Below are 12,662 nucleotides of genomic sequence, written 5' to 3' on the forward strand. Positions count from 1 at the left end.
CGCTCTGTTGCATCCAGAGCCATTCTAGCGCCTGAGGCAGAGGCCACAGAGCCATCCTCAGCGCCCGGGTGGAGAAGCAAATGGGCGCCTCTCCTGTGTGCCCTGGCCGGGAATCAAACCCGGGACTCCTGCACGCCAGGCCGACGCTCTACCGCTGAGCCAACCGGCCAGGGCCAATAAAAACCTTTACACACTAAACTTTGACTCACATTTCTGGTTACATCCTGAAAAGAAAAACCCTAGAAGCGGAATTACCAGAAGGGGCATTCAACTTTTCTGCCTGTAGCAGTGTACAGATACACAGATACTCCCCCTTCTCCCCCACCCTTTGGCTTTAGAAAGGTATAGAGCATCATATTGATAATGCAACATTAACCTGGTGTACTCTTCACCCAGGGGATGGTGCCTGTGTAAGAATTAAAGTGTTGGTCTTCTTGTTCAGGCCTAAGCAATGTTCAGCTAATGAAAGGCTTCTTTGAAAGCAAGTCCCTTCTGCTCACATAATCTGGGTTAGAGAAACACCTGAGAAGCAAGGTGAGTGAAAAGACTGAAGCTTTAGAGTAGGAAATGGCCGGGTTCAAGTCAACTTGGGTCCTGCCCTGAGGTGGGACATTTACATAATCACACAAGCCGATCTAAGTGCTCCCAAAGGTACATGTTAGGACCTAGACCAGTGTGGACAGTGCTCAGGGAATGTTTGACTACAAAGGAGGAATGAAGATAGAGAGTAGGTGTTTCAGGCAGAATAAACAGCATATGCAATGGCCTCAGGGCAAGAATAAATAAGTACAGAATCTCAAAAACATCTGGTATGGCCATAGGGAAGAAAGGAACATGGAGAGAAAGAGTATGCAAGAGGCCAGGTCAGAATTTTGGTGGTCACCTCCAGGGTCATTGCTGGTTTCAAATGGGAGAGACATCTGATCAAGTAGCCATCTCCTGTGAAAGCCACTGCCAACTACCTTGCAGAACTGAGACCTTCAAGAGACTGGGAATCCCATTCTGTTATGTAGCCATCAGCCACCCAGGCCAGGGCTGACAGAGACATTTGGAGGATACCACTTTATAACTGCACACCCTTTAACCTACCCCAGGTAACCACATCCCTATTGGCCGGAGGTTTACCGTGTGCCAGAGTCTGTGCCCAGAACTGCACATGGCCTCACATTCAAGCTTCCCAACAGCCTTGTTAGGTATAGAGCTGTGACTCATATTCCAGATAGAAAAACTAAGTCCTAACCAGGTCAAGTCACCTGCCTACCAGCATACAGCAAGGGGCAGACTGGGATCTAAGTTGAGAATGCCCGAGACCAAAGCCACTCTTTAATCATAATGCTAAAAATAAGACAGTAAAATAATCTCACCAATAAAAATGCACAATCATACCCACGCGTGCAGAACATTTAAATACATCTATCTGACTTCAGGTACATGAACCGGAGGCAGGACCTGACTGGTTTGCTCCTGCCCCCAGGCATGCTCCAGCCTTTCTTTGCTGCAAGTTCTCCATGATGGCCTGGCCTGGCTCAGCCCAATGGGAACTTCTGCACCTTGTCTAGAAGCTGACACTTGCTCACTCCCTGGCAGGTTTATGACCAGCAAGAGGGGAAAAGACCAGGCAGAGGCACCTCATCCTGAAGGACCATTACTGGATCCCTGCTCCCTTCCAACTTCTAAAAATGGGAAAATTCCCCTGACCCCATACTGATAGTCAGTTACAGAAATGCCTTTGTTCACACCCTGAGTAGAGCATGGTCATTTGTCTGGCACAGGGGCCTTGAAGCAGTAAGTCCAGATAAATGTGTCTCTATTGGGCTCAGACGGCAACCAGGAAAAGAGGAGGCTGATGAATGGAATATCAGAAGATCTCAAGAGTTCAGGGTCAACTGTCACAGGCTATGTACAGTCAACTATTAACCCCAGAGTTACAGTCTTAATTAATTTTGCTAGAAGACCTCCCCTACCCCCAATGCTCATCCCTTTCTTCCTGGACCACCACCAAATCTGCCAGACATGGTTCCAAGGCCAAAGATCCTAAGAGCAGGGAACTCTCTCCCACCCATCTCCATACAGACCCCCAAAAGCCTACGACCTTCTCTTGCACAGAATAATAGCCACTATTTACCAAGTGCCTAGCACTTGCCAAGCATGGCCTTAGGTGCTTTATAGACCCCATCACATTCAATCCTCACAATAATCCTGTGCAGTTGGGTATTAGTCCTATCTTGAAGATGAGAAAAACAGAGGTTCAGAACGACGACGTGATTTACCCACAGTCCCATACATGGAAAATGGTGGTCAGGAGGTCAGGGATCATGTGTGCATCTTATCCATCACTGTGTCCCCCATATACCCGTTAGACTCTCAAATAAATGTTGTAAAAAGGTTATCTATAGATGTGATAGATGCTGCAATATCCTCTCCAGAGGAGGCCAGGAAGCCAAGTCCACTCACTAATCTTGCATTACTTTCCCTTAGTACCAAAGAATATATACTTGAATTTTGTTTCATTACAAAAGGCCTAGCTCCGTGTTTGTGTCCCCCTTTCCCTTCATTGCATCCTCTGCCTGTTCTGTTCTTGGACGAGTTCTGCTTTTGTTTCTGTGACCAGTGAGCACAGGGTATAATGGGGGTGGGGTGGAGAACAGACATTTACTGAAGATCCACTATACCCAGGACGACAAAGATATATTTTGTATCTCCTCCCTTTCCCACCGGCTTAGCTTACTGCCTATAGTCTCTTACTCAGTTAAAATGAGATTGTTTTTCTAATTAAAGTTGGCATGGGGTGATGGTCTTTGATACCTCTAAAGTTTGCATTTCTAAAAAACTAAGTAAGCCCAGTGGAGAGGCCCCGCAGATGCTGGCTACCCTAAGAACCATAAGCAGCTGTGAAAATGGACTGCTTTCTAATACCATGGTAAAAGTAAAGCTTCTCTTGCTGTCCAAAGAAGATTGTTTCTCCCACTAATACAAAAAGTACTAGCTGCAACCTTTACCTTAAAGGAATTCACTTACTGCAGCATCTGCTTAGTGAGATTCTTCCAGATTAGTCCTTTTAGATCCACTTGCTTAACCTGTGAACCAGATTTACTCTCAGTATTTGGATTGAGAAGGGTATAAACATCGTCATAACTTGCTACTCAAGGTTCTTTCTTTTCCCTATGAACTATACTGAGAGACAGTGTAGCCTATTGGTTAGGAATAAGGATGCTTCAGACATCTGAATCCCCAGTGCTGCCTATTTCTTGTGCCCTGAGCAAAGCTGATTTTCAAGACTTAGAATCTCAAGAACAAGGTTGCTAATAGTACCTGCCACATTGGGATGTGGTAACAAAAGACATGAGAATGTGGAATACTCAGAGCAGGAAATAGCCACACTGACATTCAAAAATGGTCTGTCATCACTTCCTCTCTGCCATCACTACCGTTTTGGGAAAGCTATTTACTGCCTTTGACCACACAAAGACACTGAGTCCACCTCTACCTGGATGGCTAGACCTTTCCAAGGGACACGTGAGCAACCTAGGCAGGGTTTGCCACAACTCATACCCCAGCTCTGCCCCTAACTAGCTGTAAGATCAGGAGGAGTGGCAGCATCTCTGAGCCTGTTTCGTCTATAAAATGGGGACAGTAAGATCACCCACCTTAGAGTTGCTGTGAAGATAACAGTAGTGATGGCACTCATACATTGGCTCTTAGACATAAGGAGAAACAGCAAAGAACGTGGGATAGAAGAAATCAATGAGCAAACGATAAGCAGTATCCTGGGTGAAAAAAACAGGAAAAATGAAGGCTCTGCCAAGGTACATGAAGCCAGAAATTGACAGTAGTTCCTCCTCTCTGGAACCAACAGTGTTTCACTCAGAGCTGTTTACCACTCCTGCTGGGATGGAGGGAGAGGGGAAAGGAACAAGTAAGCAAGGAAAACCCCCCAGTTTTTAAAACCTTACGTTTCCAAGACCTAAACCTCTACCATATCCTTTCCAGGTAATGGCCCTCTGCATCTGTGGTTGCTTAGATCAGCAGATGTGAAACCAGAGATATGGATGGATCGTGTGCATCTTACCTAACTACAGTTATTGAAAAAAATCCACAGGGATCTGCAGTTCAAACCCATCATGTTCAAGGGTCAACTGTACTATGTGCCAGTAAGTGTTTTTTTATATTCATCACACTGTTCACCACCCTGTGATGTAGGGCCTTTCACCGGTCCAATCTATGGGTGGAAACTAAGGCCTGGAGATGCAGTCACAGGGTCACAATGATAGTAGCAGAGCTGGGAACTGACCCTAAAGTCTATCGGTACCAAAAAGATAACTCAGAGCATAAAGCACAAAGGAAGTAAGACAATATCTGTCAGAATGAACAGGCACCACTTTTTCTGTTAATGACATGAAATCAGTGTCTTCCAAATTTTAATGGCTCTTTTCAAATTTCCACAAAGAAAGTCTATTTGTTCTGAGAGTCAAGTTTCTTCTTGATGTAAGTATTCCTGTTCCTGCTCCACACGCCACACCAGGCAATAGGCACCTGCCCATTGGAGGGTGACGTAAACGGTCAAGGACAGCAGGCTTTTTTCTCTTAAAGTATAAGATATACTGGCCACCCTCACTTCCTCACCCAGGATAATCTCTCTCCTTCTCAGAGGGAGAGCCCTCAGAAAACTGTGCCAGGAAACCCAGGTAGTCAGGAAACAGGAAAGCTAATCTAGAATAATGAACCACCACATTCTTAAAACAAAACACTTTATTTGATGCAGAAATTCTAAACGTACAAAAACAACACTTTGCAACTGTCAGCTGTGATCTACTGTCACCTATTCAGAGTTATGTACAAATAAAAAAAGACACTGTTTTCAATGTAAAATTGTAGCATATTGCTATAGTCTGTCAGTGCTCACTATTCCACCAGACCCCACAAGGCACAAACTTAAAGACGAAACAAAGACAATGGAAAAAAACACTGCGTTCCACAGGCTTTCCTCCCTGGGATGTACTAACAGGGAGCTTCTGTAGTAGGAAAGAAAAGAAGAACTAACAGTGAAAATAGGAGTTACCTACACTCTAAGCGAACACATTTAGTTTTTACAACAGTTTTTTCTCTGTCCACATACTGTTTTTTCCAAGACAAAAAAAAAACCAAACAAAAAAAACTTTTTAAAAAATAACATGTTACACATTAGTATAATCTAATGGTAATTTTTTTGTCTAATGAAGTCAGCTTTGTCTACATCGTGTACAACAAAAGATTGTTTCTTTGAATCTTCCCAACTCAAGTTTTATATGACATAAACCAGTCATGATAGTTTGCTTTTGTCAGACTGCTGGTTGTGAAGAGCACAGTGCTTGGTCAGTTCAGAGCCGTGGCTGCAGCCTTTTAGAACACAGAAAAAAGCTCCTTGGGAAGTCTGTGGTCCCGCTGACTTCGGAGAGGAACCAAAGAGCAGGAAAGAAGACAACTGGTCAAAATTTCCAAGAGGTCTTCACTCTACCTCTTTGCAAATTAGCCCTTAGCAACTGCTGTCTATCTCAGCAGTGGTCAAATTGAAGCCTGTACCATTTAATAATCTTGTGAGTCATGAATTAAAGGTGATGTTTATATAATGTAACAATAGCATCCAAAATTGAGAGGGAGGGAAAGTTGCCACTCAGAAGGTTAAGAGCTGGTCTTGAAGAGAATTTTGAAGAAGCTCAGAAATTACATTAAACATATCAGGAATGAGCACCAAGTGTTTGACCACAAGGGAAAAAATCCACATATGATAGAGTACTATTTCCAAGAAAAAAAATGTAGCAATCAAACAATCCCCAAAATGAATATAGGTGATACATCACTTTTTAAAAGTGCCATTATATTCTTAAGTAGTAAGAGAGCCTGGGCACATGAGAATTTCCCTGTAATCCCCATCCTGAGGTTGGTCTTCACAAGGCACTAATGTGAATAAGGCACCACATTCTATTTGGGCGACTAAATGAGTGTGAAGCTGAGAAACAGAACAGCAGTGAAAATTACTAAGCCCTTGGAAAATAAGAACTATGAAGAATGGCTTAAGTAGGTGGGATTATTTCTCACTGAAAAACACCAGGGGAATGACTTCACTCTGGCTTTCAAATACAAAGAAGGTGACCAGCTGTTCTTTTCCCACTGCTCACTGAACAAAAGAAGGCTGGTTGAATTTCTATAAGGAAGACGTACAAAGAACTATCTGATCAGCAGGACAGGTTACAGAATCTCCTTTGCTGAAAATCCAGGATCTCATCCACAGCCATATGTCCAAAATAATTCAGGTGCAGCCCTGTCACCAGGGGGAGTGTGCTAGATAATCACACTTTCTCCCACCCCTAAAACTCTGAAATTGAAATCAAAGCTATTGGCTTACAGTCAGACTTCCTTTTATTTTCACCCTGAATGTGGAAAGGAGGTAATATAGCAAGAATGACCCAATACCCCAGTGAGGACTCCTAGCGGGTATCTTAATATCAGGAAAAGCTTTTCTCTGTATATTATTTCACACCTCCAAAACAGAGTCAATCCACAGGTCATTTAAAACAGAAGACAATACCTGGCTCTAGTGGACACTCAGTCCTTGCCCTACGCCCCACAATGCCTGCTTTTCCTTAAGCCTTGGCCTAAGCTCAGAGTTGCACATCATCTAAAAAATTGATTAAGCCAAGAGCTAAAATTATAAATAAGGTTGTAGAGTTTAAGTGAAATTGTTCCAAATGTCCTATTTTTAAATGGGGAGAACATAAATCTGATTTTGAAATTAACAACTGACTGTCTTTCTCATAAGACACCATGAAATGTAAAGGAAGCCATCAAAACATTTCAAATACATTCACAATTTATCAAATTTCTTTGGGGAAGCAATGAGGAAAAGCAGCAATCAGGTTACTGATTACATTTAGCAAGAACACTTCTGGATGTGCCAGATACCTGTAACTACCATGCATGCCGTTCATTTCAAATCTTACAAAGTAGAGGTGGGTGACAAACTGGCAGATAATGGGCCAAATCAGGTCCACCCAAGTGTTCTGTTGGGTCTGAATGCATTTAAAAATGTTTTAGCCCTGGCCAGTTGACTCAGCGGTAGAGCATTGGCCTGGCATGTAGAAGTCCCGGGTTCGATTCCCAGTCAGGGCACACAGGAGAAGCACCCATCTGCTTCTCCACTCTTTCCCCTCTCCTTTCTCTCTGTCTCTCTCTTTCCCTCCCACAGCCAAGGCTCCATTGGAGCAAAGTTGGCACAGGCACTGAGGATGACTCTATGACCTCCACCTCAGCAATGCCCCAGATGGGCAGAGCATTGCCCCCTGGTGGGCATGCCCGGTGGATCCTAGTCGGGTGCATGCAGGAGTCTGACTGCCTTCCTGCTTCTAACTTCAGAAAAATACAAAAACAAAAAAAACCCAATCCCTAAACAAATACTAAACAAATAACTCTTTGTATAAGAATCCAGATTCTCAGCTGCTCTCACAAGATGGAAGATCCGAAAACACTGCGTGACCGCAATTGGCTGGAGTAGCTGCCCCTGTAGGTAGGAGCACTTCAGTTTGCCACAGTCCCCACAATGCACTGTGATCTCCCCAAAACTGAGAAGATATCTCACTGCCATTTATAATAACATTTTACTTATCATTACAGCTGGCCTGCTACATTGGCGCCCCTAAAGACATATCATCTGTTAAATAAGAGTAGCAGTTTTCACCAATATAAAGTAGTAAAGTCTAGTAACCTTAACATTGACATTATCTACTTTTTTCCAATAAAGACATGGAGAGTAATTCCTAACTCTGAGAGAGCCAAATTAGTGTTTAGTGCAGCAGGGGACTGCAGGGTTTTGTCTCTCTTTCTCTCTCTCTCTCTCTTTTTTTTTTACAGAGACAGAGAGAGAGTCAAAAAGAGAGATAAACAGGGACAGACAGACAGGAATGAAGAGATGGGAAGCATCAATCATTAGTTTTTCGTTGCACATTGTGACACCTTAGTTGTTCATTGATTGCTTTCTCATATGTGCCTTGACCGTGGGCCTTCAGCAGACCGAGTAACCCCTTGCTTGAGCCAGTGACCTTGGGTCCAAGCTGGTGAGCTTTTGCTCAAACCAGATGAGCCCGTGCTCAAGCTGGCAACCTTGGGGTCTTGAACCTGGGTCCTCGGTATCCCAGTCTGACGCTCTATCCACTGTGCCACCATCTGGTCAGGCTGTCTCTTCAGGAGAGGAGTATGTTATTTCTTCTCCAAGAAAATAGCTTTTTCTCTCTCTTTCTTTTTTTTTAAGATAGATGCTAAACTCTGGGAAGAGGGCTCTGAAAAAAAACACATAAACCCCAATTATTTATATATATATATATATATTTTTTTTTTCTTTTCTTAAGTGAGAAGTAGGGAGGCAGAGAGACAGACTCCCACATGTACCCCAACTAGGATCCATCCAGCAAGCCCCCTATGGGGCGATGCTCTGCCCATCTGAGGCTGTTGCTCTGTTGCTTGGCAACTGAGCTATTCTAGTACCTAATGCAAGGCCATGGAGCCATCTCAGTGCCTGGGGTCAACTTGCTCCAAACAAGCCACGGCTACAAGGGGGAAAGAGATAGATATAGAGAAGGGAGAGGGGGAAGGGTGGAGAAGCAGATGGTTGCTTCTCCTGTGTGCCCTGACCGGGGAATCGAATCTGGGACATCCACACGCCGCCTGACTCTACTGGCTGAACCAACCAGCCAGGGCTAAACCTCCATTTTTACAGGAATGGTTTTCCTGTTTATTTCAGCTTATGTCAGAGAACCTGAGGCTAGAAATTGATTAATTTAAAAAAAACCATATTTGTGGCTATGAAGTAGTAAGACTAACCTTTGACAAACATACATGAATTTAAATCACTACACATTGATTCCAATGATGTCACTGTTGCTAAACACATTTTTTAAACTTCTGATCTAGGACTACCTCCAGCTATTGCTAATGTCAACCAAAAACTCACATGACTTTATGGACCTAGGGTATCTCATTTTTGTCTCAAAATATTATTACCTGGCTGGGTCACCCACCTGGACCTGGACCTGAATACCTCTGATTCTTTCTAGAGATCAGTGTGGCTCAAAGGCTTAGGACTGGGCCTTCTGGACACTGTGTGCCTGGGCTGGGCCCATCCAGGCAGTCCATGTTGCCTGTAAGTTGACCTCTCAGAAAAGATCATTCCTTGACCTAGGCTTTCACCTCCCTGATCACTCTCCTGGCAAAGCTGTGTTAGATGCTAAGTCCTATCTGTAGGGCATTGGTGAGTTAATATAAACAACCAGCTTCCTACCTTCAACTAACTGTAGGCTTCTTGGCTACCTGGAACCTTTGCCTTACACATGTTCTCCTGTCCAGAGAACATTATCTAACTTAGCTACACAAGCCATGACTCTCAGGATCAAGGACTCATTGAGATCATCTATCTCTATACTTCTTCTTTCCCCAGTGTCTAAAAGCCTGTGACTTAGAGGACCTGTATCTGAATTCTGGTTTATCATTTCCACTGTCTACAACAATGTATGAGTCAAAAAATGGAGCTTTGCTTAAAACAGATGTTTTGCCTTCATCTACAAGGCATTATTCCCATTCCCAGCATGAGATGTGGAGGGTGAAGAAAAAGTGAAACCAGTAAGGCAAAACCAGGAAGTTGAGCTTCTCAACTTACTATGAGTTAGGCATTCACACTGGTTTCATTACATGGTACAACAGCTTGATTTTGTTGAACATCACAAACATTAGTATTTCAAAATAAGTGCCCAGATCCTAAATCCAAACTAAAGCATTACCTGATGTTAGGACTAGCACCTTTTCCTTTCTATTTTCATGCGTGAGTTCAGCAGGCTCTCATTCTATGCTTATAAAGCCTGGCTGATGCTCCCCCATCCCAGTCCTCTACGCTGTCACTGGGACCACTTTCTCAGAGATGCCTCATTCTACATGCCGAACTGACTATCTATCCTAAAAGTAGCTCTTAAGGGCTCCTTTAGGGCAAGCACCATTTGGCCTCAATAAGAAATATCATAACGTTCCAAAGTGAATTTTCATATGTTGGCAAGTTTAAACAGACCAATCTCTTTCCCAGAATGCATGCTGAAGATGGAATGGCAGGACAGTCACATGTGGACAGGAGCTCTGTGCTTGTCCTGTGTCCCACAGTGACAACATGGAATGTCTCTTCTCCAACAAGATGCCTGGTTTTATGGGGGAGGCAGTTCTGCTGCTCACTTGTCTCTCTCTCACAGCAGCTGCAGGAAACTTGATGCTAGAGAACAGACGATCACGTTCTTCTCCCAAGAAGCTGCCAGCTGCCATTACAGAGCACAGAATATGGCATTTGCATCAAAAATACACACAAACTTCTTCTCTCCAGGAGGATTATAAACCTTTCCTTCCCCACCTGCCAAGCATAAGCTTGGAAAGAGACATCCTGCCCCATCCTACCTCCCAGCCCTCCTTGGGATGTTTCTCAGCATCCCACTTAATACTGGTCCTGTTTGCTGGAGTCAAAACCATGGTCTCTGGTGTGAGTGCTGAGAAAACAGGATTTCAAATCCAATGACACCTATGAAAAAGGTGTCAAAGGATGCTCACAACCCCAAAAGGGCACAGGGGAGAGAAGGGAACAACTCTTTTCCCTTGGAAGCACATTCTGTAAAGAAGTCATTCATAAAAACGGAACATTTACTTTTTCTTTTTAAAGAAATTCTTTTCTACTAAACTCTAAATAACTCTTTTTGGTAGGATGGAACACAAGAGACAAATCTTTCATTGGGTAAGTACAACAGAAACACAGAGTGAAAGGTGACGCACAGACTGGGCTGTGAGGAGGGATACATGAAGATTCAAGAATTTCATGATTTCAGGTCCCATGTCTTCTTTAGACAGTATTTGAAGAGCACATTCATCTTTGGGACATTTCCCTCCTTTTCACCTTCTTAAAAAGAGGTTTGTCATTAGTCACAATCAGTTCAGTAGATTAACTGGCCACCACCTCCACACACTGCCATATTACAGTGGATTCTAGACATTAGACCAGAGGCCAAATGACACATGAACTGCAACTTCCAGTACTACAGCCCAGTTGTGTACCAGTCTCTTAAAAATAAAATTCCAGGCATCAACATCTGACATATGGCACAGTAAATGTAGCCCAGGAAAGTTTGGCAGGCAGATCTGGCCTGTGCATGATGTCTATTCAGACCAAGAGGTGGTCCTGGGTGTTGAGCTCTGGTGTCTTTGCATGCTGACCAACCCACCTCCGAAAGAATAGTTTAGGTGGTCATCCTGGCCCTGCTGCCCTCACCTCAGCCGGCCATGCCACCTACTAATACACGAAGACTAGTTTTATGACAGGTGATTATATATATCACCTTCTTGACCTTTTTTAATACCCATGGCATCATAAGTTCCCCACCAAAAAAGGACAGAAATATCATCTGTAATGACATGGATTCCAGATAGACTGACACTTGATTTCTGTGGATGTAACAGCATTAAAAGTGCTTTTTCTACAAAGCATTTCAAATCAAAGTAGCCAACAACGGTGAATAAGCAAAGTTTGCAGAGTTAAATTAAGTCTGAACAATCAGTGCAGGTATTTTCCTGTTTCTCTTTACATGTTCCCTCCCTACCCCCCAGTACTGGCTCTAATCCAAGGGCTGACCTAACATGGCAAGCTGCTGTCAGATCTTATGGACATGCCTTTCAGAGCTCCATATGGTTTTAGAAAATTGGCATCTTTAACAAGATATTTTAGAGGGTAGGGGCTAGGAGAACAAGTACTGGCACGAATTTCACTCCAAACATCTTTGTAGGAGATCTCAGCTGCAAGTGGGCTACACAACCAGAGAGATGAGCTGGGGAACCAGAGAGAGGCAGCAGCTAAAGTGGCAATGCTTAGACTCTTCCATTTCGTTACAAAGGGGCGACCGCGTGGAGTTCACCAGTGTAGCTGCAGCAACCAGGTTCTGCTTTATACACCCCAGAGGTGAGGAGCGTGGATGGAAGGGCAGGAGGATCCTCCTCACCTAAGGAAAGAAGAGAGGGCAGAGCCACACGTCATTGCACCTCACTGGCTAGGCACTCAGGCCAGAATGGGGTGGAATCTGGGTTTGGACTACAGGCTTTACCCAACTGAGGCAGGCATACCAACCAGCTAAAGAGGGAGCGCTCTCATCACGCTAAGAGGTCCTAGTTCCCTTTGCTGAGGATCACGGGTTTGCCTGCATGACTCCAACTAGTCACAGGCACAATAAACAGCAGCCTGACAGGCACAGGGCTTCCTGCAGGGGCTCCCTGGGGAAGTGGGGCCTCCTACAGAGCTCAGCCTAGAGCCTGCGCTGAACTGTGATGGACAGAATACTGCATCTCTGACCCCTGGATTCAACAGGAGTGCCTTTAAAGACATTGGGAGACTCGGGGATAGTGAACATTGCAAGTCCCAACCAAGACCCAGGTCCACAGACCAGCAACTAACACTGCTGGGGCTCAGTGTTTTGGTACTCAAATGTTTTTGGAGTTTAGGAAGGTGATATAATGTGCGTACTGTACATCATATAACAGGGGACCCTAATTTAGAATCAGCTCACACATGGGCACATTCCTGTTACCTGGGATAAATGGAGACTATCAGTGCACTTGCACTG

At 44.1% G+C, this 12,662-nt stretch overlaps 1 protein-coding gene across 3 annotated transcripts in view; it reads right to left on the reverse strand.

Annotated features, from left to right (window-relative positions):
- Positions 1-10,680: 10,680 nt before the first annotated feature.
- Positions 10,681-12,662, reverse strand: part of IL17RD (interleukin 17 receptor D) — a 64,998-nt gene continuing 63,016 nt past the window's right edge. For all 3 annotated transcript variants that reach the window (XM_066244527.1, XM_066244526.1, XM_066244525.1), the window contains one exon: positions 10,681-12,044. In XM_066244527.1, the coding sequence (XP_066100624.1) occupies positions 11,932-12,044 (113 nt within the window). In that variant the 3' untranslated portion in view covers positions 10,681-11,931. The remainder of the gene's footprint in view (positions 12,045-12,662) is intronic.

This window comes from Saccopteryx bilineata, chromosome 10, assembly GCF_036850765.1.
Source record: "Saccopteryx bilineata isolate mSacBil1 chromosome 10, mSacBil1_pri_phased_curated, whole genome shotgun sequence".
NCBI classification, from domain to species: domain Eukaryota; kingdom Metazoa; phylum Chordata; class Mammalia; order Chiroptera; family Emballonuridae; genus Saccopteryx; species Saccopteryx bilineata.